This window comes from Megalops cyprinoides, chromosome 15 (genome assembly GCF_013368585.1).
Source record: "Megalops cyprinoides isolate fMegCyp1 chromosome 15, fMegCyp1.pri, whole genome shotgun sequence".
Classification (NCBI taxonomy): Eukaryota; Metazoa; Chordata; class Actinopteri; order Elopiformes; family Megalopidae; genus Megalops; species Megalops cyprinoides.
The window spans coordinates 16,489,139-16,512,523 of NC_050597.1; the positions used below are offsets into that span (position 1 = coordinate 16,489,139).

A 23,385-nucleotide genomic window follows, 5' to 3' on the forward strand; every position below is an offset into this window, starting at 1 on the left:
AAATCAGTCAATCACTCTGCCCAGCATCTTATGAAATAAAAATGTGCATTTATTCCACAAAATTCTTACATATGATCAAATGGATAAAGCAAAGCAGATTCATATGACTTACCAATCTTATCCATAAAGAGCAGATACAAAAAATAACTACTTTAGCACATGAATTACTTATATGCTTATCCTCTTGAAAGAGTTATTTGTGCCAGCGTTTCTCAGTCCTGGTCTTAGAGACCCATTGTGTGGTTTTCATTTCAGTTGAGTTCTTAATTAATGATTTGATTGCAACCTGATCTGTATGATCACCTTGTTTGACTGGGCTGTTACATCATGAGCACTGAACTCTATTTGACTTCACAAATATCTGCCATCAGTCCACTGTTACAGATATAGGTTGTTGGAAGAATGTTTGCTATAACAGAAATTTACATTTAAGATATGTATTATTAACAAATTATTTATACTCTCAAGCATTAACCTTAATGAAGAATAATTGGGCCTAGAATTTAAACAATTGTGTCTAATTGGGAGAGCTGTACCACTTCTGTTCAAGGAGAAGATAATTCACAAAAATATGTTGAACAAATAAAGTACAGATGCATCTGTGACAGCACATTTCATTCACAGAATACAATGATTTTAACATCATCACACTAAAAAGCCAAGCAAAGTAAAGATCAGGACTATGACTGCTGATCATTTAATAGTCCTTGAACATATTACAATGGATGTTGTCCTGTATTAGAGGCATTCTTAACAAAGGAGCTTCTTAATCAATCAATAACTCAATCAATTAATCAAAATTTATTTTGTAAAGATTTTCCAGACCCCAGGAAAAGGTGGTCAAGAGACTCCTGAAAAACAATGGACATTTAACAGTAGAATCATATGAAAAGGCATAGGTTCCAGACTATGGGTACTGTGGTGGACAGGAGATGGCATGGTGGCCTTGGGCAGACTATGAGGGGGACCTTCCATAAACAGTAATAAAGAAATAATGGAAAATATTTGGAGTACAATTCCATTTTTATATATAATGCCTTTTACAAAGGACATTGTCACAAAGCAGCTTTACAGAGATACTTGGCTTGAATCCCTAAGAGTAATCCCATAGTGATGGTGGTCTTTACATCTGTGAACTTTGAAGATTTGAAGTGTCTCTGATTTACTTTTAACATTAAGCACGAAAAAGTTACATTAACAATAATCTTTATTTTATGTATATTCAAAGAAAAAAACAACAACTGATATAAGTTAAAGGGATCTTACAGTTGTGGTCATGAAGAATAAACTTTTTATGATTTTTCCCCCTTAAGACAAACACTATAGGCCATGTAATGCACCGCAGTGGACTTGGCACTCCTTGGAAGAGAGGTTCTACTCCTCTGACATCACTTGTGTGATTTCCAGGCACCTCACAAATTGCAGCTATGAGTACAGTCCAGTTTATTCATATATAAAATTAGAAAAATCTTTGAAAATTCCAATGGGTGACCTATTATGTTCTACTGATACAAAACTATCCAAATTTTACGTACATGTACAAGTCTCATTGTCATAGTACGTGAAAATGTTTTTATCACCCATTAAACCCACAATACCTTAAATATCGTCGTTGCCAGACGTCGGTATAGCCATCATGTGTGTCAGTCAAGCAATCATTTAAGCTGGGCACTGGAGGAGTAATTTTAAATTGTTGAATGAACACATAAAGCCAAGAGAATATTGGTGGAGAGTAGTCTTGATCACATAACAAGTTAAGTTGGAGATCACTGTTGTGATAGGAAAAATGCATTTTATTGTAGAAATATTTTTATTGCAGCCCAGCATAGCAGCATCTAGCATAGTCTGTTTGGACTCAATAAAAATAGACTGATTTGACCTTTATTTCCTGCAAGTGTGACATTTTCAAGAAAAGCATGAGAGTGTGAGAATGAACCTGAAAGTGAGAGTCCCACGCCGAATGCCTGATAGTTGACAACCCTGATGACTAATTCACAGCTACTCTATCCATACATGCCTTGACTTCTAGGCACAATGCACAACGTTCAAATGGCATTATTTCTTATTATCTTATTTCATTATCTGTTCAGTGTTTGACCGTGTATATATTCTTCACTCCAGGGCAATAGGATGGGGAGAAAAAGGCTGAGCCAAACCAAGCTTATCTTTGGGCCAAGCAGCAAGAAGAGGAATGGAAAAGAGAGAGATAGAGAAAGACCAGGTACAGTAAAAGGAAGAGACCATGCTAGAACTGTATGCATTTTAATAATCTAATGTTTAAAACATGATAATTGAAGGATTGTGTAAGTTTAAATGTGTTCAATGTCTGTCTTTCCTTAACAGGGTGAACAGATTGTGCTCTATTATTAACATACTAAGCCAAGGGCTGTGACAATGAAGGACAAAATCAAAGCAACTCATTTCAATTACATTGGAATGTCTTTTGTGACGCAGCTTTAACCACTTGTAAATACAATCTTCAAATCAAAGATGGCAAAAAGTTAAACGTTTAAAATGTATGAGATGACTCACCACAGAGGCAGAAGAGGAGGAACAGAAAAAAATGGCATGCAAGTGTTACTGAAGATGGAGAGGTAAGAAGAGGAAAGGGAGAAAAAGAAAGAATAGAGAGAGAGATACAAAGAGAAGGTGCAGAGAGACAGGTAAAGAGAGAGAGGGAGAGAGAAGGGGTAAGTGCTGCCAAGGAAAGAGAGGAGACAGACAGTGGGTAGGCTCTGCAAGAGAAGAGAAACAAGAGGAGTGGAAACAGAGAGAGACAGAAGGAGAGATAAGAGGAAATGAGAGAGGACACTCATGATGATTATGACCCAGGAATGAAAGTCCAATCATCTGAGTGATGAGGAAGAATGCTGTCTTCTCCAATATAGATCATGACAAGCACAGTTTAGTTACCCCCAAAGAAGTTTTGGAGAGAGGGGGTGGTGCTATAACATCCAATGGGAGAAGATGTACATACAGCTGAGGCACTCCCCATCAGAAGTTTCAGATACTGTGCTATTTGCTTGACATTCAATAGTCTGAAGGAATGAAATGCTAAATTCATCGCTCATGGTCTTAGACTGGAAAAATGCTATTGGTGAAAAAGGAGGGATTGGATCAAACCACAACAGCAGTCCAGGGCATCGTAGAGCCTTAGAGGTGGCTGAAAACCTTCTTGCTGTGGTGAGAGGGCAGAAGAAAGTTATGAATCCAATAATAAACCAAGCCTACTCATCGAATGTTGCCTAACAATAAAGCTCTCCTCTCTATTCTTGATATAATAAATCTGGGCCAAAGAAACATTTGCATTACATGGCAATGTGAACAGTGAATATGAAAGTGGAAATTTCACCCATTTCCTTTCTTGGCTCTAACCTAAATGAAAAAAAAAATCACTTTTGAAAATGTGCAAAACACTCTTCACATAGAATTCAAAATGAATTAATAAATTGCTCTGAAGAAGAGCTAAGAGGACAGAGAGTCGAGGCAAATTCCAGAATGTTAAATTCTTCATGGTGTTTGCAATGGAAACAATGTGGGTGGGATACAGCAACTGTCTATCCACATATGCTACATTACTACTACCAATGGAATTGAAATTTGTGAAGACTTTTTATGGCTCTGTTTTCTCAAGCAGCTGGAAACTGAATCCACTACAGAAGCTTTTCTGTCTCAGTTGGAAAAGTGGGGTCTCCAAACCACACTTCTTTGTGACCAAGGCTTTGATACAGTATCCACAGTGAGCAGGTTTGTGAATGGAGTCCAATGAATAACAGTGCTTTATTGAAAGGCAATGTTCACACACTGTAGGAGCTATGGACTCAGATATACCTTTAGTCAGGAATACAACAGACTCCTTTTTTAAATTTAAACTAAAAATCACAACTTCCACTTTAGAACCCAAAATGGACTAGCCGTTACATACATGGACTGCTAAGATACTAATGCATTGCTAGCTTTATTGAATTGTCAACACTGAAGCCATTTTGCTCTTACATTGGAATATTCATTCGTGCGCAATATATGCATTTTAACATGATCCAGAATACAGTGCCAATGCCAATGACATTGTGTCCACAACATCCAAAACAGAAAAATATTTATTGAGAATATATTTTGCAGAACATATTTTTTTTAGCTTAATAAATGTATTTTTAATAGTAAAATATTGCTATTTTTGGAATATTGCATTGCATTTCTGACTTCCATTAATTTGTGTTAATTGTATTTGCCATGTATTCTTGGGCTGAACAAAATAATTCTCAATATATTACATTATATATTTCTTTTCCGAATGGGACCGTAGTAAGGTTGAAATGGTAACGTAACTTTACTTTTGAACCTTCATGACGTCATACCAACGTTTGAAGATTGAAACATCATTCCAACATTTTATCTCTAATGAAACCACGGCGTTGCCATTCAAATAATTTTTAATGGTTTGTGAATGTATAATGCAGCTGCAGATGTCCCTTTGGACATCACGAGCTCCTAGCCCTGCTAAAAGCAGGTATAAAATACCCAACCTGCCGCGGGGAGAGGGGGCAGGGACAAGGAAATAAAAATATACTTCCCACAATTAGCGTTTCGCTGGAATTTTTTTTTTTTTTTTTTTGCGCCTTGAATTAAGAAGAAGTTCACGCCCTTCTCGTCATCACGGGTATAATAAGTCCAGCAGTAGTTACATCTAGAGCTGGCAGTATCAGGTTACCTTTGATGATCGAACGAGATGGATAGCGCGCAGGAATTACGGGAGCGAAGGTAAAATACCTTTTGGTTGTTCAAATGTCTTGTCCGCAGTTCTTTGCATCAGAATTGTTCATATATATATACAGAGTATGTGAACGATGCATGGAATTTTGAACAAATTCATCATCTAAAATGATGTAGATTAACTATAAACACACTCATGTTGGTTCATGGAAAACAACTTCAAGTTTCAGTACCACGTCACTATTTTACCCTTCAAAAAAAAAAAAAAAATGCATTAATGTTTAAAATATTCATCTTGAAAGCATGCTGAAACCAAAGGTGAAATCAGATGACGTTTCAGTGAAGGTAGCATGTTGAGAAAGACGGATAATATTTTGTTAGGTTAGCAAAATACCAGAATCCCCTTAAATGGATTAATACAATCTCCATAAAGTGGATGATTAGAAGTTGCTCTGTAATATGGTTGGGGAACTTTACTTCCTTGAGGGTTGCAGGGTCTACTAGTTTTAATTCTACCTGTGCAATTTGTGGATTAAATTCCTGTCCTTGCCTGATGAAAAGTAGCACAAGATGTTTTCCTGATGTAAATCAGATGTTTCTTGGGTGGCAACTCAGTTTACATCTGATTTAACCTGGAACAGCAGATGAGGTGATTCTCTCTTCAATGAATGATAAAAAATGTTTCACACTGTTGTGTCAAGGCACAACAAAATCCAGCAGACTCTGTGTTCCCCCAGAAACATAGCTTTGTCAACCCATTGTTTACATGGATGATAATATTCAAAGTCCTGCTAATGTTACATAACCTTTATTGAGCAGAATTGCTAAGCACTTGAGAAGCTACAAAATATTTGCCTTAATGACAAAATTCATAACAGTAAAGTGAAAATCACTCTACAAAATATCAATATTGATAAATCCTTTAATTGTCATGGATAATGAATACATGATTGTTTTTTTCACATAATGTATGATACATTGTTTTGCTGAAATCATTCTTATGGTTACAAGGGCCAGGCAGTCTTGGGACAGCTGTCGGGAAGTGCCTATCATTCAAGATGAACAGAAGCCAAGGAAGCATTTAAAAATAATCCAGTGGCTCATCTGCACCTTTGTTGGGATGATGGCCTTTGCACTTGCATTTTTTAGCAAGGTGAGGCAGCTTTATACGCATTTGCATTTGTACAGAATTTATTATTAACATTTAGTAATTTTGGTCATAATGACTCATTCTACATATAAGATAAGTAAATGCTGGATATTATCAGTTATTTGTCTAAGACCTTATTTGACATTGTTGAAGCTTAATTCACAGATTGTTATGATTTGTCTTGTTTTTACAGTGTTCACTTCTGCTTTTGATCACGGTCTCAAACACAGCCTCAAAAACTGTGCCTACAAAGGCATATGCAGTTCTGTTTCTTGGATGTTGTACAATTGCTTCAAGTGTTCTGATACTTATCAAGAGCCTCTGGAAGATTACATTCAAAGACTCAAAGACACCCTCAAGGAAAACAGTTCTATGGGTAAGTGTAATGACAGTAAAAACAGTAAATGCAAAATTGTGTGAATGCTTGCATTTTAAAATAGTTTACACTTCTGTAAACATGCCTGGTGGGGGAAAAAAGATAATAAAAAAATATTTGCTATCATACATAGCACTTGATTAAAACATTCAAATTGATGACAGGTGTTTGTTTACCATCATTATACTCCATTATTTCTTGCAGGTCGTCAGCATTGAAACTGTTGTGGCCTTTGGAACTGTAGTCCTCATCATTGTCACCATGCCTCATTTTGACATTATCACTAATGTGATGATTCTGAACAGTGTGGGCATCTTGTCTACAATTCTTCAGCTGGTTGCGAGTACTAAAGAAAAAAACTGCAAAAGAGTCATAAGCCCCATTATTGCATTTGTCCTAATAGTTGCTGGGTACGTGCTGTTTGTCATGTTTTACCAAAAAAAGGAAGCTGAATCAAATGCCCAAAAGCGAGAAATGGACATATCCATTGGTCTGGCAATAGCAGGGACTTTGTGTGTCTCTCTAAACTGGTGGGAGAACTACAGTGGCCTATTTAATAGTCCCTTCCTCCAGTATGTCTCCAGTGACATCAAGAAGTGCAGAAATCTTGTCTGCATCATTTCCAGTGCTGTCAGAATTGGATTTACAGCAATTATAGTGGGGGCCTACGTCAAACTGAGGGGTCTGGAGTGGTCATCTGTTCTCTCAGTCTCACAGGACACAAAGAAAGTTGTTCTGGGCCTGTTTGCCATCCAAGTCCTATGTAGTGCATTCTGCCACTGGTTTGTGGTAGTGGCCTGCAAAATGCACGCAGTTCGCCGGAGCTTTGTCATCCCCATGTGGTTGGCCTCCCCTGCTGCTATGGTTGCTTTTGTGCTGACTTTTGCAATCCCATTTAGGAAATCTGTCCAGGACAACCCAACAAGCAATTACTCTCTAGCTCTATACTGTCAAAATTTTATCAGTGTCAATGGCTCAGAGCTTACTGTGATGAGGCAGCTTGCCAGTGATGTCACTCGGACTGTCTGTGGCCACACCGTCTTCTTGCAAGGGGACAAATTGGGTTGGGGTCTGCTCGGCAGCTCTGTGCTCAGCTGGTGGATTGGGCTGTTGCTCTGCACTATCTACATTTTGTGGCATCCATACCAGCGCATTGAAAGAACTAAGGATCTGTTCGTGCGCCGCCTGTATGAAGGATCTTTCATCGACCAGTCTTTGCTGCTCAATGCTCGTTTCAGACCCCTGAAGAAAAAAAAACAGAACAGGTAGCTATACATCAGAGACTTGCCGATTTAAAATCCCCATGCACTGCAAGACAAAGGGAGTTAAACATTTTTTTTCTGTTTTCCTCACCAGAGACAAAGAAACTGTGACAGTCTACCTGTGTGCGACAATGTGGCACGAGACTTATGATGAAATGATGAAAATAATCATTTCAATGTTCAGGTAAATTTTCCAGCAATGGGAAACAAGAAGCAAAATGGCAACACTTTGTCTGACCTCTCAAAAGGTTATGTCTCAAAAAGTATTGGTGCAAGAATGGGTTATTGTGAACACTGTGCACTGTAATTAAAAAGTATAAATACTAAATAAAATTGAGGATTTGGTTATTAAACAACAGGAAAGTAAATTACCAGTGAGCAATGAATAATATGAAATGACTAAATTACTGATGAAAGCTGATAATTAAAAAAATGAATGAAAATGTTCATGGTGTGCTGCAGTTTATAACATACAGCCAAAACCTATTGACTGATGAAGTATGCTATTGCTACTTGAAGATGTATTTTTAGTATGTTAGTTACGTACCCTGTAACAAAATTTTAACCTAATTGTTCCATTTGAAAGGCTTGACAAATTCAGACCCAGGAAAAACACATACAAAGATGCAAGGTTTGAGTCCCACATATACTTTGATGATGCTTTCGTTGACGTGGAGGGAAGCAGACAACGTCATGTGAATGAATATGCAGAGACCCTGGTGGAAGTTGTGAAGGAAGTGTACATGTGAGTACCAATCCTGTGAACACAAAAGTTTATAAAAACATTGCTTTTACACCAAGTGAATGTCATGTGTTAGACTGTATATTCTGATCATTCATTATATGGGTACAAGACTGTAAATAATTAGATATAATAATAAGATACACACTTTATGCAGGTAACACCCTATGCTTGATGGGAGTTACTTGTTGATTGTTAACTGCTAATTCCTCTTCAGGATTTTCAGCCAGGAGGACCCAAGCATCTTTAGGGAAATTAAACCAATTCCGGACCAGAAAATTATCCCAACACCTTATGGTGGTCGCCTCCGGTACACAATGCCCCACGGCAATATACTGAATGTCCACTTCAAGGACAAGCAACTAATTCGGCACAAAAAACGATGGTCTCAGGTAAGCCTATAGCCCCTTTGCATGCTGAGCTATTATCAACCATCCACCAACAGTTTTTTTTACATCTTACTAGGTGCAAGTTAAGGCCTATTCAAATAACTTGAAAGTTTGCCATGATGAGGACTGAAAAGACCATGATTAAGCTTCATGTGTCATACAAGTTTTCTGGGATCTGATAAGAGTATTTGTCCAGTGCATTACCAGTTACATTCTTATTATTTGTATCCTTCATACCCCTCTCCCCCTATCTACCACTATCTCAAAAAATACAAGAGGTCCAACTATGAAATTTACTGTGCTCATATAATCTGTGTCAGTTAACATATACAATGCGATCACAAATCTCAGAGGCTAAAATGTGCTGTGTATGTACACACCTAGAGCTGTAGTATGACTGAAGATCATGGCTTCATGGCTTTGTTTAGATCAAAAATCTTAAAGAGGAGGAAATGAGGATATCTTAAAGAATCTGGGTAGGCCTATCTCAGAACAGTTTGCATATGAAGCAGAAATTATTGCCTGTGTTTGCCTCCACAATGCATTTTTTTATGTAGGTCTACCACATATATAGAGAAACTCTGCAGGGGATCATGCTGTTGTTTTGTTGTGGCATTTCACATGGAATGACACTGCCAAAGAAAAACACTTCATAATTATTTTCCTATATGATTTGTGTAGCAGGTTCCTTTATTTGTGTCTCCATGAAAAATACATACTGCAACATATTTTGTAAAAAAAAAAAAATTAAAATAGCTCTTTTTTTGCAGATTATGTATCTATACTACCTGTTAGGCTGGAAGTTGAGCAGAAAGTATTTCCAGAGGTATGAGGCTGGGGAAGAGAAGAAAATTCTGGAGGAAAATTTGGAGGTAAGAATATGAACTGTTGAACTATTTCTCTTGCATACTAAAAAAAGCAATATCACACATTTGTGTCATTTTACATTACATTTACATTATTGCCATTTAGCCGATGTTTTTTATCCAGAGGAACTTACATCAGTTAGTTATTTTACAATGTTATCCATTTACACAGCCAATATGGGTTAAGTGTACACCAGCAGTCCCCCAGCAGGGAATCAAAAAGGCAACCTTTCAGTTATGAGTCCTGCTCCTTGACCACTATGTTACACTGCCGCCCCATTTTGTCATTCTCAGAGGGAAAAGGAAAACACATACATTCTGGCCTTGGATGGAGATACTGATTTCCAGCCTTCAGCTGTGATGCTCCTGATCGATCGCCTGAGGCTATATCCAGATGTTGGTGCAGCTTGCGGCAGGATCCATCCCACGGGCACTGGTAAGAAGAAGACCTGTCTGGAAGTCAGTGGCAATATATGCATTTTCAAACCAGGATCTTATCTCACCACAATCCTGTCATAATAATGAATGCCTACTTCCCTGCACAGTTTTGGCTTTGTACATTTTCACAGACCTACTGTACCTTTCTTGCGGCCACGTAATATTTCTCTTCCTCATGTATAGTTACCTCCCACTACCCCAAGATGGATCATTGCAGGGAAGTTCAGACAGCATATGGTGTAAAAAAGCATTATATACATTGTTTCCATAGCTGAATGAGATTATCTCATGTGCTGCCCTCTTGAAAGGGCAAGCAAACTAGTTCAGTTAAAGCAACAGTATGTTACCTCCCAATACCTTCCACAATAACATTGAATTTTAGATTGCCCGGAATTACACCCTGTACTTTGCTTTAAGAATTGCCATCATCTGCTTGATAACTCTGACCGTGTGGGCCATTAATCCACCTATCATGTGCTGGATGTGACTTCCAAGCAATCTAATGGTGACCACTTGTTGAGAGAAAACTAAAAGGTTACTTTCACCAGGGTTTACATGTTCAACAGTAATGAAATATAATATAAATGAGTTACTTCTCAGCGTGTCACCACTATGCAGCTCTGTTGAGATGCTAAGCTGTTATTAAATAATTATTTCTGATCGCAGGCCCCATGGTGTGGTATCAGAAGTTTGAGTACGCAGTGGGCCACTGGCTGCAGAAGTCGGCGGAGCATGTGTTTGGCAGTGTGCTCTGCAGTCCGGGCTGTTTTAGCTTGTTCCGGGGAAAAGCCCTCATGGACGACAATGTCATGAAGAGATACACCACCAAAGCCAGTGAGGCTAGCCACTACGTGCAGTATGACCAAGGTATGTCTAGTTTTGATACAAATGAGACAAGTCAGCCAAAGTTTTGATGTGTGGCAAAAAAGTGTCTTTTTGCCTGAAGTGTATTTTTGCTGTACCATGTTACTGTACAATGTGCAATTCACTGCAATTATTTTTTTTTACATAGGAGAGGACCGCTGGCTTTGCACACTTCTGCTACAGCAGGGCTGGAGGGTAGAGTACAATGCAGCCTCTGATGCCTACACCAATGCCCCTCAGGAGTTCAAAGAGTTCTACAACCAGAGGCGCCGCTGGGGACCCTCCACCATGGCCAACACCATCGACCTGCTGGGAACTGGCAGTCTGACCGCACAAAGAAACAAATCCATATCCAAACCATACATCCTCTATCAGGTCCTAGGCATGGTTTCCACTGTCCTTGGTCCAGCCACTGTCTGCTTGATGATTGCAGGTGAGATAATGTCTAATGGGAGTACAGATTTGAATTGTGGAACACTTGGGAATAATTGGGATTCAGTCCAAACTACCATACCATAAACCAAAACTTAACTGAAATACGATAACGTATTAATAAGCGGTTAATGTTTCTTTTAGCGGTTAATGTGATTAAAATGCACTTTCCCTTATGATGACACTATTTTTGATTTAATCTCTAAAGTATAGTTATCATTCTGCTTTCATTGACACTGCCACCATATTTTATGGTGGGAATATCAAGAGAGCTTCAAGAATATCAAAGGATATCAAGCTTCTCTAACTTCAAAAAATTGTGCAGCAAGATGTAATAGTTACATATGTAATTTATTTATTTATTTTTAACTTTTTGAATAATGTTCCCATAGTCTTTAATATTGTCTTTTGCATCTCTACCTTCTGTAATAAGTTTAATGACAACTGTTGACCAACAATAAGAATGATGAAATACAAATTAGAATGTCTTTGTTTTCCTGCAGGAAGCTTCGCGTTTGTCTTCAAAATCAACGTCAATGCTGCCCTTTTGCTGGCAGTTTTACCCCCTGCAATCTATCTGGCACTGTGCTTCAAACTAAAATCTAACACCCAGATTACCATTGCTGCTGTTATGAGTATATTTTATGCCTTCCTCATGTCAGCAACGCTTTTGTCTATTATTGGTACGTGGCAACTTACATTACTTTTTAGTATTGAGTAAATACTCAGTATCTAAGTTTCTCTGTCATTTTCATAACAATTTTTAAATTAAATGATAATGATTATAATTATTATTAAACCTGTTTAAAATTAGCCCTCTGAGTTTTGAGTGATCCTTTGTTTTTTTTATTTTTCATTTTTCATATATACTTCATATATACTTTCATATTTACTGTGTGTAACAACTAGTAGATAAAACTTGTGATATGCACTCTCTCTAATCTGTATTTTTTTCCTGATTAGGGGATGTTGTCAGCCAGGGCACCATTTTGACTCCCACTGGTCTTTTCTTCATCAGCATTGTGCTGATGTATATCGTCACAGCTCTGCTACATCCCCTGGAATTCCATCTGGTCATTTATGGAGTCCTGTACGTCCTGACCATTCCGAGCGGTTACCTCCTGTTGGCCATTTACTCCCTGGTTAACATGAACAATGTGTCATGGGGGACCCGAGAAACTGCCAGCCAGGCCAAGGCAGCACCCAAGGAAACAATTCAAAAGAATGTAAAATACGAGAAAAAGTGCAGATGTTGTTGCTGGAACATTGAGTTTCAAATAAATGAAGACGAAAAAATCATAGCGGCTCCAGCACCCACAGAAGCCCCAAACACTACAGAACCTGAAACTGCTGTCGTTTCACTTGAGGAGGAACGGTAGGTCGTGATTTCTAATTTTGCACATAAAGTCTTCTGTTTTGTTGATATTGATAAACTGGGGATTATTTCCCATTTAGTTTCAGATTTAAAATGTGGCTCAAATTGACATGGAATGTTAGCCCCTTTAATGAATGTGTTTACATCTCTTCTAGGGAAGAAGATCCTTCTACACCATGTAAGTACAAAGTGCAAAGTACAAATTCTGCAGAACACTTTTGACTTAGTCCAACACGCTCAGCAGAAAAAAATTGTGCAAACATAGTATAGTTGCAATGATTTCCAAATCAAAAAAGCCTCACAGAATAATCATTTATAATACTCTAAATTTAGCTTATTTGGAAAGTAAAGTATACACTCACCTAAAATACAAGATGAAGATAACCATAAAATAGGTTTTCTCAATGTAATGTTAGTAGATTGTGTCACTGATTTTATTTCTTCAATCTATCTGATGTCATTATAAAAGGCTGGATTTCACAGCTGAAGGAGAAATCATGTGAGCTTTCCTTAGTCCCGGACATACTTGATCAGGTGAGTCTTGAATCAGAGCAGAGGCACCTTTATTTATATCTGTCCTCAGTACATTCATCTGCAATGTAAAACACAATTCATTGTTTTTCATTGTTTTGTTTGTTGTCTAGGATGAAGAACAGTTCTGGAGAGATCTCCAAGAAAGATATTTAAAACCTCTGGATGAAGACAAGCAAAAGCAGAAGAAAATTGCAGATGACCTGAAAGACCTCAGAAATAAGGTACATACAAAGATGAGCTGCACGCTTAACTCTAATAATGCATGGAAACAGCAATGTGATTACCAAACAAGATGCAAATAAGTGTTTGTATATTTGTTTACAAGATGAATGATTGTTAATTATATCTACTCTTTCATTTGGTTTGCTGTTAGATACTGTCTAACTGCCTGCTGTGCAGTCTGCTAAATGCCAATAATGTAAAGATACATGTTAGGTGCAATGGCATATAGCTGTGTAGGGTAGTTTTTGTTGTACATGGTTTCAATTGTTACTTCCATAACAGTGTAATACTGTCTTATTTCTTATTATAAAATAAAAGCACTTTGATAATGACACATTCTTAAAACATATAGCTTGCTTTAGTGTGGGATTTTGACCAAATCTCTTCTTTTTATTCCCAGGCGACATTTGTCTTCTTCATGTGCAATGCTTTGTGGCTAGTGGCCACATTCTTTCTTCAGGCCATTGGTTCTGTAGTCACCATTCCAATTCCGAAAACAGCTCCCAATGGAACAACAATTCCAGGGGATTTTCAAGTTGACCCAATAGGGCTGATGTTTCTCCTGGGCTTTGCATTGCTGCTGGCGATTCAGTTTATTGCAATGCTCTGGCACAGGTAAATTTTTTATGCACACAGCAGTAGAACTCTCATTATATTCCATGTACATGACTAACGTTAACTTTCTCATTTTTATGCTTGGCAGAATTCAGTTTTAATTTGTGAGTGTTGATGAATGCCTGATTACTGCTCTAATGGAAAAGAAAATTTATAACAACTCATTACTTTTTCTTTCATATAGTCAACATACTCAGCAGGCCTATTAAACCTGTGTAAGGAGAGAGGTGCACTTACTAACAGAAAGACAAGAGTGAATGTTATTTTCATATGAGATGTTTGCTCTTTAAAAACAAGTTAAATGATATCAGTGGTTAATTACTGATAAACTTAAGATTGAAGAATACCGGCTGAAGCCTACCAAGCCTATTTCTGTCTTATGGCTGCAATGAATACTTTTTGCCATAACATATTTGTTGATTAATGATCTTTTACTTATTTTTCAGAATCCAAACACTAATTCACTTCATAGCCTACAATGGGACAGAAGCTGCGGCTTATAAAAGGGAATTCAAAAAGTCAATGGAGGTCATAAATGAGGAAAAGGTAGGTTAAACCTGTAAAACTGTCACTTTATAAAGAATTTAAACAATTTTCATAGCCTTCTTTTTATTCTTAAAGTGTCTTCTCATGAAGATATTTCTTATACTTTACTCAAATTTACTGAAGACTGAATCATGAAAACTACTAATTAGGCCCACGTCCTAAGATTAATATAAGACCCCTCTTTGTATGTATAGCTATTTGTACACATTTTGTATTATAATACATTTAAATGAAGGGGAAGGGCCATATTTAACATGACATTCTTTCCCACAGAATTTCCTTTAAAGCAAGAAGGATTCCCAAAACATAAATCAAATCTTCATGCGGAAAGACTGTTAGTACTAATTATTCCACGGAAAAGCAGTGCAGGTAAAATTCATGATGTAAAAATGTATGAACAGATTCACTGTTCATGTCTGGACTCATTAATATGGCTTCTCAATGTTCTTATTTTCTTGCCCCTTTCCTGGTCTGCAAACAGTTTCCATGCTGATACTTAGGCACTGTTAGTTCATGTACTTGAACATTTATGTCAGTTTTTATTTACACTAAAATAACCTTTTGTCTGTACTTATCAAAATAACTCTCTTTTAACTACTCTGATCAGAGTAGCATACTAATATGTTTCCTGTATCTTGAATTTGCACATTTATGAAATGCATTTGCACTTTAACTTTAGTTTGTTACAAAAAAATCTGTATATTTATATACTAACCCTGGAGTGTTAATACTGTAAGTACTGAATTTTATTGTGTATTAATGTTTTGGTTTTATGATGTCTTAGTAACATGCCAACTGAAATGGGTAGTATTTATACACAGATGCTGTTGAACAGGTGTTAATGAAGTATCTATTTTTATTAATTGATCAACTCATGTGTCAGATTTTATCAATCAAACTGGTACAAAGTCCAGCTGGAACATTTTTTGGCTTTTGCCTGTCACGTAATTCAAAATAACTGAACCTCTGCAACGGAATTGTTTCAAGTCTGCAGTTGTCTCTAAAACCATAGGATAGCACTGTTTCACAGTGCTGTCTTTGTCTTTTTCTGAAATCCCTGCGTGTCAAGAGAATATAACAACCAACATGATTTTAAAATAAATAAATAAATAAATGTAATTTCTAAATGTCTACTTTTTACATTTGTTTATTTATTATTACATTTCTACATTTATTTATTTACATATTTCTACATTTATTCATGAATTTCTGCCTTCAGTATGCTAATGAGGTAAGTAAAGATAAGTCTTACACGCCATTGGTTTATTGATGACTCAGGAGTCTGCTTGATTACTCTTGACTGGCTATGGAGTAACAATTAGCCAAGTTGCATGTTGCACCTGTTTTATGGAAAATTTAGGACAGTTGCTGAGATCGATGTGGTTGGGGTAAAATATGCCAACTACAGAGTTTTACAAGTAATTCATCTTTTTCAAACTTCAGACAATAAACTAATCTTTTGATGGCTAGCCAATGACATGGCTGTGTGACAAGGAGCAGATTGAACCCAAATGCCAAGATGACTTGAGACCAGCTTCACAGGAGATCAGCTTCAAAAATAAAAATACCTTTACTGAAGACTCACAAAATATAAACAGGCTTGGGCATGAACATGCACACACATGCACATGCACACATACACACAAGGTATGCCAACTCAAGACTGAGCAAAGAAATGAACAAAGGGCAGGGCCTAAATAAGAGAAAACACAGGTATAAACAATAACTAATCAATATGGGTGAAACAGATTAACTATCTGAGACATGGAGAACATGGGAAGCCATGTGGCCATCTGGTGGCCAACCCGGGAAGCAGCAGCTGCATTCCTGACAGGCTGGACATGACTCAGTCATTATAACTTGTTCTGTCAGAGATTTTTTTATCTGTTCAAAATAAACTATTCCAAAACCTTCGTTTTTGCATCACAAGCTGTCTGCTGTTGCTAAAGAAACTACCATTTAATGGGTTTCTCCCTGACATCATCTTACATCAGACAGACTGGCTAAGTTTGTGGCCTCTGCTGCTGAAGAGAAAATGAATAGGTTAATAGGGACCAGCATCTTACAGCTCCGGAACAGAATGCAGCTCTTTGGCTGCCCCCTTCTGGTTCTGAAGGGATCAATTAGTAGTTTTACAAAGTTGCCTGTTATCAGTCCATTTACATAGGATTAGGATTAACGTGCACACCTAGCTCAAATCAACTTGCGTTTACATTTACATGTATTAATTTGGCAACATTCCCCCCAAAGGGAGTTACAACTGAGTCAGAGTACAACACAAGCAAAACACCAAATAAGGAGCCAGCAATATTAGAAACACTGCATGACCAAGTTTCAATAGATGGCCAGACAAAGTAGAAGCTAGCTAGTAGAAACAGAGTACATGAAACCATAGATTTGAAGTTTACTTTTTATGAGGAAATCATAAGAAAGACATAAGAAATTGCTTTCACTTAGCTAGCTTTCTGACAGTTCCAGCCAATGTTGTATGATGGTCTAATTACCTGTTGTGGTATACAAAAATTAATATCTATGTGACTTATGTGGGACAGGGGCCTGGGCAGTAATGAGGAAGTAGCACATCCTTCATGTCAGGTAAAACTGTAAGTGCTAGCTGGTCAGCTAGGAAATCAAAATAAGTAGTTTAGTTGGCAAGAAACTACATAATGACAAATATTGCTTGAAAACTAACTTATAAACAAGTTGCACAGTCACAACGGTAACATTTTAGCTTTTTAAAAAAATTTTCTCACATAAAACAACCATTTAAACCACAATCCAGTTAATGAATTGCATAATCACAAATATCAGTAGCGTTAGGTATTATCTCACTATCTTATGGTAGCCTGTATCTTTTGGATGTAACATTAACTGGCATTGAAATTGCTAACAGCCTACTGAATTTGAGTGACTGAAATAACCGTAAACAACTATCTTTCTCTGGGTCATGGGAGAGTAGTTAGAAGTTGTTAGAATTTTACTGATTTCTATATAAGACAAGCAAAACAAGTATGGACACAATAAAATAATCCTCCTCATCACAGTAGTGTAAAATCTGGCGTTCGGTGATTAATGTAAAATTTAAACCAACCATTATTTGACTTTGCATTCAAAACAATTAGCACCTCGGATTCTTCTTTTTTGGTCTTCTTTAAGGTGAAAATGTATTGTGAATTTCAGAATGTAATGTTATTGTGATATTTTTAATAAGTGGCTCTTCCTGCCTTTGGTTTGCAAAGTCAAGACATGTTGGCTAACTAAGTAACTAGCTGGGCACAAGTACCCATTATCGACTACATACAGTACTAAGCTCACTAAAGAGCTGCTGCATGATGTTAGTGGCAGTGATTTTACCAAATTGAGAGGCGTGGACAAAAGTAACTTAAAGTTATCAAGTTCGGCTGCCACATCCTGAAGGATTTGAAAGAGCAGGTTCAATTGGGAAAATGTAAAGTATTTTAAAATAAAAAGTTGACAACAACCGATTCCATATACTAGGGTAGTTTATCATGGCAGGCAGTTTTTGATGTTTTTTAAATAATTTCCTCTGAGCAAAATGTAGCTCTACGAATGTCCTGGCCACATTGCACCATAAAAAACCATCAGTATAAAGTAAAAATTAATATTGATTCATACAAGGTACAGGATACAGGAACAAAATCTTGGCTTGATGTGCAATGATTGTGCTGTGCAGTTAAATTAATGATGGGTTGTTTTAAAGATAAGTGCTGTAAGAGATTGTCTGTGCTTCATTGTCTTTAAATTTATTCAGAACTGAACTTTGAACCCCCCCCATACTGAAGCGTGGACTATTCTCCACCCATCCCTACTCCCAACATTAATCACACACAAACTCGCATAGATCTGCACAGTCACTTTACTTATATAGCAGTCTACATCATATCCTGTGGAATTTATATTTATATTTATATTTTTATATTTCTAAACCTACCATGTGCCTTGATGGCCTTGCTGTAAATATTTGTAGCTTGTTCTGTCTCTAATGTCACACATTTTATTTATGTCTGTGTTATTGAGCCATTTGTGTTTATTGTATATCTGTGAAAATTCTTGTTCTTGTCTCTCAGTGTCACTGTGTTATGTCGAACTGTTGTATTGTCACCGTGGGCCTGAGAGAAATGCAATTTCAATCTTCCATATGTCCTGTGCATGTTGGAGAATTGACAATAAAGTTGACTGTGACTTTGATAGGACAGGTCAAATATACTATTACATATGCACTATTATACTGCATCTTAAGTATCTGTCACATAATGTATATTATTAGTCAAGTTATAAATTTATTATAATACGCTGTTGGTAGTTCTTGAAACATAAAGACTATTTCACGTCTTAAATTGATTTCTTTGGGACCAGACACTAGTTTCAATATATTAAAACATCAGTTAGTTACATATTCAACATTTACTGGATATATGTCTCTTCCTTATAATTAAATTGAATTGCCATTCATTGCCATCAATTCACTGACAGTGTCATATGTCTGACTCTGAAGGCAGGGTGAGTCTGGATGATAATAATGGTGGGACACTATCTCACACTGCTCAATAAATAGGCTGTTATCGCACTGAACTATGGCCTGGTTGCCACAATATAACATATTAAATATGTGTTGTCAAATGAAGCACCTGAGCGTGGACCCGTTGATATTTACTGCAGAGTGGGTGAACATTGCTCTCATCTGTTTCCAGCCATTAAATGCTTAGGAAAACACATATTTTACTGATGTACAAATACAGTATGTAATGCAAAAAGTATTCTAGGACACAAATGGTTCGGAATAAGAATTCTTACTTTTGTCAAGACACACTGATGCATCAGTACGCTGTGTCGCAGTGTTGCTCTGATTCGAACCTGCTGTCAGAGTTCATCTCTGGATACAACCTGCTGATTTATAATTTATGGAAATTCTCCTGCTTGGGTCATAAAAGACTGGCCTAGGGGGGTAAACATCTTTCACAGTTTTTTTTTAAGTATACACCAGGACACCTGTCAAGATAATGTACTAGAAGGCATGTTTTTGAATGTACCTGAATTGCATAGAAAATTAGTTCAGTTAATGTTTTATATAACAGAAGTTATTATTAGAAGTTGTCTATTAGAGGAATAGAAGCTGTCTATTATTTTGTCTTTATTTATTTTAAGGCAAAGTAATTAACAGAATAGCATATAAGAGAAGGCATTTTTGCATCTTTGAACCACACAGTTCTCATGGTATGCCGTTCAATTACCAAGGACTTTATGTCCTTTACTGGCTCTCTGAAGAAACTAGCACACCCAAAGCAATAAGGTGGAGACTTTTTAAAGGATGGTCATGATTAGGATGAGAGAGTGTTTGCTTCCCTTTCTTTCTGATTTTGAAGATTGTATGTCCTGCCACTATTGGGTTGAAAGGTACAACAGAAACATGTATGCACACATTCCAGAGGGATTAGTGTGATATGGGTAAACATGTCCTGCTCTTTATCCTTCATTCTTTTATCTGCTGAGTGAAATGACTTGACTGTCCTATCTGTTGGATAACGTATCTGCCACTGACCTTTGGACAGCACATGTGAATAAAAGCATCATTCCCAGCCCTGTCTTGCTACTGTGCTTTGGGGAGCCATCTTTCAGTCAGACAGGCCTTCTCAGACTAAACCACTCAGATCAAAAAAATAACTGTCTGCTGGGTTGTGCCTTTTGTTAAATAGTTGCTCTATCACCAAGTCTGCAGTGAAGCTGTAAAAACCAAAATGCTCTATCAGCAAAACAAAGCATTATACTGCAGTCACAACGTGTCATTTATATTGATAGTGAAGCTCCACAATAAGACAATCATCCTGTAAGAACAACATTAGATAGCAGACTTTTTAGACAAGTTTTAATGTTTTGCTAGATTTGGAGAAAATATACTGTGTAACAAGCCCTTAAGTGTCAGACTTGAGACCGTGTAATGATGGCACGTTGTAATGATGGGGTGTGAGAACACATAATTATTGGTTTTCATATCCATCAATGGTCATGTTTACATGCACATTAATAATGCAGTTTTAATGCAACTAAGACAATACTCCGAGTTGGGCAGAAGTCCAAATACCTTCTTAGAGGTAAATACCTTCTTACTTGCATTATTGTAGGAAAAATTGGAACACATAAACACCTAAACACATTTTGTGTTAAAACTGCAACTGGTCCAGTATCCCATTTGAAACAATTCGATACTTATATAATAGCATTCCTATTGGGACTGAAGCTGTTCTGAAGGCCCCTTATTAGTACATATACATATTGATGTGTGGTTTGGTGTTTCAATTATTGTGTCTACTCCCTGTAAGTGATACCTCTAAAACTGTGTTAAGATGTGTAAGTGTTCAGTGACCTTTAATATCACAGAAAATTCCCCAAATCATAATAAGGGGTTTATGCACTGCAACGCAACTACAGTATCCCTCTCTGTGAATTTATGGGCAGACTATTGTTGAAGAAATTGTCTGTTCATGCTCTACATTGATATTTGTAGTCAACTGATTTGGAGTTGCTTGTCTGCCTTGCATGTCAAACTAATGCACAGACATCACAGTTGAGGAGTATGTGCTTTCAACGACAGTTGCCCCTAGTTGATGAGGTCTTTCCCTCAGACTTCCTTAGCCACTGTTTCTCATGAGCCATCGACAAGTTGAGCCATCTTTGTCACTGAACCTCCTGCTAAACATGCCCCAACAATCACCCCTCTCTCAAAGTCACTCAGATCTCTTCCTTTTACCATGGGAGACACAATAATGGGCAAAATATACTTCAGGTAAATATACTTTGTATCACACTCAAGTGTTTCCTTTATTTGGCAGCTACCTGTCATTACTGAAAACACATACCTTACTTTGTGCTTTTGTAAGACATTGACAGTCAGGGTTTTGTGACATAGAATAGCAATTAATGGCACCATTACATGTTACATTATGTTGTTTATATGCTTAGAAGATGCCTTTATCCTGGGAAATTCAAAATCCTTAAAAGTTGCATACTATACTAATCCATCCAAAATTATTTATTTAAAAAAGTGCAGACATTTGTTTTAAAGATACAAGGAGGTTTGTGAGTGACTGTTATCTGTCTTGGTGAAAGGTTCCCATTTTAGCAAGAAATGGCCAGGCTGATGTTAATAGACATTGTTTTTATTGGACCATTCTACCATTAGTACTTAACATTTCTGTCTTAATAGCCCAAATCATACTTTGCCTTCATAATATTACTGACAATTTACAACAGGAGGTTACACAAACGGACCCTCTCTGAAAAATCAAAAAGCTCTGCCAAGTAGCTCAATTGTTGAATGTGCTCCTTCAAAGTGCAGGCTGAGACCTTTAGCCTAAGCTGTTGCAAGTTCAAGTCTGGCCTGTGTCATTGGCCTAGAATGACCCGTAGTCTGCAGCAGCAGAGAATACCTGGTTCTGTTCTGGAAAGCATTTTTAGACTCTTTGTTTGTGTGTTGCTTTTTCATTATATGATAAGATATAAGAATGGTTATTTGAAAAAACAAAGGAAAAGTCAAGATGACGTCCAGTATTGCATGTGTAGTCACTGCTTCTTCACAGAACACCTGTGGTTATTCAAATGATAATTTACAGGTTCCTTTGGCTCTCTTTAACTTTTTATTGTTAGATGGGCATTGCTCCTAGTATCATTTATGCTGAACTATGGCCCTCTGGGAAATTTGGAGTTGCTAACACAAAGATAAGTGCATTTCCTTGAGAGTGCTGACATCCTTTCAAGCATATACAATCGTAAGAGTGTTATATGTAACTCAGAAAATAGTCTATCTTTGAGTATAAAGAGTGATATTGATTTTCAATGTTATATCACACCTGCAGTAATGACTAAATGAATTATGACAAAGTTTGTATTTCAGTCACTCCAAGTGAAAAGGCATTTCATATTGCTGGAGACGCCATTTCTTATATTACAAAACAGACAGCAAAATTTTATTTTAATTAGCAATAACTACACAAAGAAGTAATCTAAAAGGTCCTCTTTTCATCAAAGTTTGTGTAGACTTTTCAGTTACTGTCAGCTTGATGTTGTGATACTTTGTTGATGTACAGGTTCACTTTTTCTATCTTCAATTATATTTATTTTATCTTTTTGTTTTTATTTCGTTATTGAGAAAACAATGTCTCAAATGTCCACTTGGGCTAGCTACTCCTTGCAGTTGCCATATTTTTCAGATAATCCCTGTAATCACCATATCTTTACAATTAAGGTGTGCCTCAAGAATATGAATATTGTATTATTCACGCTATTTTAATCAATACTATTTGAAGTTTTGCTGAATGATACCATGTAGCACCACATACAAATAGATATATACAACTAGATATACAGTTCTTAAAATACAAAAAGAGTCATACTGTGTGTGATGGCACAGAATTCCCTGCAGTGTTTTAAATTGAGTCAGAATCTGTATGACTTTGCATCATGCATAAATTACACTTACTCAATTGACAGTGTGAATACCACTCTTTTTCATCTTGCTCCACTACCTGCATACCCTGCATACCCAGACCCTGGTCGTCCTGCACAACATTGAAAATTAGACTTAGCCCAGGACCACAAACTATGAAAGGGACCTAAACTCAGACCTGTGATCTGGCTGTATCACCTCCTCTGGCTCATCCATTTATAGCAAAAAAAGAGCTCGGACATCCAATTTCACTCGATTGTGAAGTGACTGTCACTTAATGACTCATATTAACGACTTATACATATCTAACACATCTATTCTCACATATTTCCAAGAGTTTATATGGATTTATGTATTCTTTCTATCTCACTTGGGTTTTTATGTTATTTATATATATATA

General features: G+C 37.0%; 1 protein-coding gene across 1 annotated transcript; it reads left to right on the forward strand.

Annotated features, from left to right (window-relative positions):
- Positions 1–4,705: 4,705 nt before the first annotated feature.
- Positions 4,706–15,020, forward strand: LOC118790082 (chitin synthase chs-2-like). The gene is made up of 19 exons (XM_036546893.1): positions 4,706–4,761; positions 5,725–5,866; positions 6,057–6,239; positions 6,444–7,504; positions 7,596–7,685; positions 8,088–8,246; positions 8,461–8,635; positions 9,403–9,504; positions 9,793–9,934; positions 10,603–10,803; positions 10,949–11,233; positions 11,736–11,915; positions 12,196–12,607; positions 12,763–12,785; positions 13,077–13,141; positions 13,252–13,362; positions 13,764–13,978; positions 14,425–14,524; positions 14,798–15,020. The coding sequence occupies exons 1-19, from the start codon at positions 4,730–4,732 to the stop codon at positions 14,807–14,809; spliced, it is 3,690 nt and encodes a 1,229-aa protein (XP_036402786.1). The 5' UTR covers positions 4,706–4,729; the 3' UTR covers positions 14,810–15,020.
- The last annotated feature ends 8,365 nt before the right edge of the window (positions 15,021–23,385 follow it).

What these genes read in the sequence shown, in the direction of transcription:
- LOC118790082 (XM_036546893.1), top strand. Translation starts at nt 4,730, where the DNA reads ATGGATAGCGCGCAGGAATTACGGGAGCGAAG. An exon ending in CACTTGCATTTTTTAGCAAG is followed by an intron (nt 5,867 to 6,056) that starts GTGAGGCAGCTT and finishes TTGTTTTTACAG; the next exon opens with TGTTCACTTCTGCTTTTGAT. An exon ending in GATCCATCCCACGGGCACTG is followed by an intron (nt 9,935 to 10,602) that starts GTAAGAAGAAGA and finishes TTCTGATCGCAG; the next exon opens with GCCCCATGGTGTGGTATCAG.